The sequence below is a fragment of the Apaloderma vittatum genome, unplaced genomic scaffold, assembly GCF_000703405.1.
Source record: "Apaloderma vittatum isolate BGI_N311 unplaced genomic scaffold, ASM70340v1 scaffold24144, whole genome shotgun sequence".
NCBI classification, from domain to species: domain Eukaryota; kingdom Metazoa; phylum Chordata; class Aves; order Trogoniformes; family Trogonidae; genus Apaloderma; species Apaloderma vittatum.
The window spans coordinates 28,105-32,346 of NW_009712458.1; the positions used below are offsets into that span (position 1 = coordinate 28,105).

Sequence of the window (4,242 nt, forward strand, 5' to 3'; positions counted from 1 at the left end):
AACTCAGTAGAGCACTTGGAAACTGTGCCCAGCCAGCATGGGTCCAGGGAGGAGCTGGACACTATCCCCAGCCGACATGGGTCTACTGAACACCTGGAGAGTATCCCGAGCAGACATGGATCTAGGGAAAACTTGGATCTACTTGCTGCTAGACCCAGTCAGAGAGATCATGGGAACACGCTGCCCCGGAGGCAGGGATCCAGAGACCACCTTGACACTTTGCCCTGCAGATTTGGGTCAAGAGAGCGGCTAGACTGTGGGCCAGTAAAAGAGGTCTCTAAAGGGGGGCTAAACACATTGCCAAGTAGGCAAGTGTCCAGAGACCGAATAGACACGTTGCCAAGTCGAGATACTTCTCGAGAACAATTGGATTTGCTTTCTAGAAGACAGCCTTCAAGGGACCAACTAGCATCGGCTAGACAAACTTCAAGGGAGCAGCTGGACTTTCTGTCCAGAAGATCTAATTCCAGAGAGCCTCTGGACACAGTGCCTAGCAGGCATCCCTCACAGGACAACCTAGGGAGTCTCTCTAGGAGGCAGCTGTCTAGGGAAAGCCTAGAGCCGCTGGCGAGGAGACAGCCTTCTAGAGAGAACCTGGAGGCCATTCCCAGCCGACATCCTTCCACTGAACAGTTAGATATCCTTTCTTCCATCCTTGCTTCTTTTAACTCCTCTGTCCTGTCCTCGGGGCAATCTTCCAGCACACCTTCCGCCCCACAGACCACCGCTACCCCCTCTGCCGTGCAGACCTCGACACCCTCTGCAGTGTGCTCCTCGACGCCTCGCTCTGCCACCTCCCACAGCATTTCGGAGCTGTCACCAGACTCAGAGTAAGTGTGTCCCTTCCTCAGCCAGGCCTTGTTCAGCTTGTGCATCATCCGCCTGCCTGGCTTCTTCCTGACAGGGATTTGGTTTGGGGGGAGAGGGCTGTGTAAGGGTGAGCCCCCGGGGTGAGTGGCAGGTGTCTCCTGGTCCTCGGTAGTGACTGGGCAGGGAAAACCCTTGGATGCGACGTCTCCAGGCACTTGTGGTGCAGCACGAGCAGAAACATCAATGTATTTGAGTCAGCCCGCTCTGCCCTCGATTGTGGCCTCTGAGGGCTCTGGGATGATGCTTTGTGCTGCCAGGCTGACCGCCTCATGGCTGATCCTCTTGCCCAGTGCTGGCTTTAAGTCTCAACAAGCAGATGTGTGCAAGGGCCAGGCTGGCTGGAGAGGAGGAGGAGGCCGAGTCCTCCCATCCCATCCCATCCCATCCCATCCCATCCCATCCCATCCCATCCCATCCCATCCCATCCCATCCCATCCCATCCCATCCCATCCCATCCCATCCCATCCCATCCCATCCCATCCCACCCCATCCCATCCCATCCCATCCCATCCCATCCCATCTGTCCTTTCCTCTTCCCTTAACTCAGGGACTTGGAGACAGTTTTTCCTGCCCTGACGCAGGAGTGAATTTCTGCCCCAACCCAATCTGGCGTAGCTAGGGGACGCAGCTGGAGACCAGGGAGATGCCATGGCTTAATGCTGTTTTTCTTTTCTCCGAGAAGAATAACAAGAAACGAGGGCCATTCCTGAGGGGCCGAAGGTGTCCATGAGAGAGACGGAAGAAGCAGTGTCCTTCACGTTGCCAGGCACTGCCAACTGAGGTTTGGTGTCCCCAGGGGGCAGGGGCTGGAACTGATGGTGGTCAGAGGCCCGAAACCGACCCTGCCTTCCCCTCTGAGGGGCCACCAGCCCCCCTCACCCACTCCTGAGAGCTGCCACCGTGCTCCCCGTAGCCTGCCCAGTGTGACAGGTACGGCAGGAGTCTGCTTGGGCGAGGGTGGTGTCGCCAAGCTGTTCCTCTGCGAGCTGTTTGCATGTGAGGGGTGTGTGTGTGTGTGCGAGTGTGTGCGTGGAGGGCGGGCAGAGGCAGGGGGATGGAAATGGAGCCCAGGACATGGGGGCAGGGGAGGGTTTTCTACCTTTTTGTATCTTTATAATCAGAGAGAAGAGAAATTTCTATGGTTATTTTTACGGATGGTCTGTTCCCAGGACCTAGAGAATTCGAGCTGTTTGCATGTGAGGGGTGTGTGTGTGTGTGCGAGTGTGTGCGTGGAGGGCGGGCAGAGGCAGGGGGATGGAAATGGAGCCCAGGACATGGGGGCAGGGGAGGGTTTTCTACCTTTTTGTATCTTTATAATCAGAGAGAAGAGAAATTTCTATGGTTATTTTTACGGATGGTCTGTTCCCAGGACCTAGAGAATTTGTTTCACCAACAGCTCTTTCCAACCTTCCCGGGGGCTACTGGGAACCATGATCCCAGTGGAATGGAGGGACAGAGCCAGGCAGCCCGTATGGCTCTGTCAGCACTGCTTCGTCCCATCCCCCTTACAGGGCAGCTGGCCCCACTGCCCCTCGCCCTCACACCATGCAGCCCCACACGTGTCTTGGTGCCGTCCTCCTGCCTGGCACCCCTCAGCCCTCTGCAGCTGTGCTGGCCCTGCAGCCAGGCCCACCTCTGCCCTCCTGTGGGACCCTCGTTGGGGCTGACCCCATCCACGAGCCAGGGCTGCGCGCCAGCAAGAGCACGAGTGAGCGGGGCAGCAAATTCAGTACTAGGGATCCACTGGGGGAGGGAACAAGCTTTGCTGTTCAGTCCTGTCCTGTACCAGGATGGTCCTGGTCTTAAAAGTGCTGGTTTCCTCTGGTCAGCAAATGAGCACTATGTTTTTACCCACCGTATGTTGTACTTTTTAACAAAAGAAAGCTCTGTTGGTTTGTGGGTCCAGACAAGGGCCTGGATGACCTGGATGACAGCAGGCCAGGCTGTTCCCAGAGCCAGCACTCACCTGCTAGAGGATTAGTGTCTGCAGGAGCATGATGTGGCTCCAGTCTGGGGGTTCAGTGTTGCCCACAAAAGTTGTATCTAGCTGGTTCTCTGTGGGTTTTGCGTACGTATACACACATCCCTGCACTTTCTGACTGGCAGAGGACACCAGCTCAGAGTGGCCTGGATATTGGGAGATGGAGAGAAGCAGCACATTGCTCTCGCTGGAAATTCAGGCTGCCCTGATGGTGTCTCTCCTCTGCCAGGCTCCCACTGGCCCTGCCATGAGGTGACACTCCTCTGTGCCTACACCAGCTTCAGGCCGGGGCATTCGGCTCGGGGGCTGGCATGCTCCCTTTCACCTGTCAAGCCGGTGCTTCTGCTCTGCTGCCCCCACGGTGCTCTTGGGGCTGCGTGACAGCACCCTCCTTACTGCCTTAATGCCACACTGCCGTAGCCTCTTACTGCAGCCCAGCCTGACATGTTTACAGGAGAGGACCTGTGCCACTGTCCTCTGGACCCCAGGGAGGCCAAGGCCTCTCAGCTACATCCCCAGGTCAGCGGGGAGAGTGTGGAGGGAAGAGAAGGACAGGGTGAGGGGGGTGCCATGGGTCTGACAGGGGCTGCCTGCTCCTGACACAGCCCCGCTGAGGCAGGCTTGCTGCCATCCTTCTCCCAGGGATGGGGAGGGACGGGCCTGCCAGCCACTTGGGACTGGCACAGAGGTGAAGCCTGCCAGCCCCACATGCTGGGAACAGCTGGGCCCCTCCATGCTGCCCGTCTTTGCCTTCGGGAATGAGCTCGTTTACATGTTTCTCTCCGGCGGCGCTGCACCAGCATTGGAGTCCTGGGATTCTGTCCCAGATTCTGGCCCTGTAGAGCCCGTGTTTCTAGCAAGGGCACAGGAGGTCTTTGTGCTGGTGCTAGATGGAGAGCAAGTGACAAGTGCCAAAAAGAAGAGAGCAGCAGAGCCGGTGGCTGTCCCTGCAGAGTCAAGGGAGTCAGTCTGCAGCTTGGTCCCTGATTGTAGTGCTGTGGCCTGGGCTCTGGGGAGCATCCTGCTTGGCTTTGGGTTTGTTTCTTTGGGGGTTTAGTTGGTTTTGGTTTTCCCCTGATGTCCCAATTCTGTGGGCGAGGAGCAGGGAGATGCCTGTGCCCCCCCCACCCCGCCCTGGCTGTGTAAAAGTGTATCATGGAAGCGCCAGATTTGGAAATAAAAGTCTATAAAATGGTGCTGGCCTCTCTGCAGTCTCTCCTAGCACTCGGGATCTGTGGCTGTGCCTGTGGATGGAGCGCTTGGGCTTGAGGGGGCTTGGGCAGGAGCTCGCAGACAGCTCCCGGGCTGAAGGGGAGTCACCTTGGAGCGAGGTGACCAGGTGATAGGGACTTCAGGTGCTGCCAGATGCGTGAATTCGGCTGGCTTGGGGC

General features: G+C 57.5%; 1 protein-coding gene across 1 annotated transcript in view; it reads left to right on the plus strand.

Moving 5' to 3' along the window:
* Window positions 1-4,242, plus strand: part of LOC104272888 (cadherin EGF LAG seven-pass G-type receptor 3-like) — a gene marked incomplete at both ends in the record, with an annotated part of 39,577 nt that overhangs the window by 28,096 nt on the left and 7,239 nt on the right. Inside the window, 1 exon segment of the mRNA XM_009867999.1 lies at window positions 767-830. Coding sequence (XP_009866301.1) covers window positions 767-830 — 64 coding nt within the window.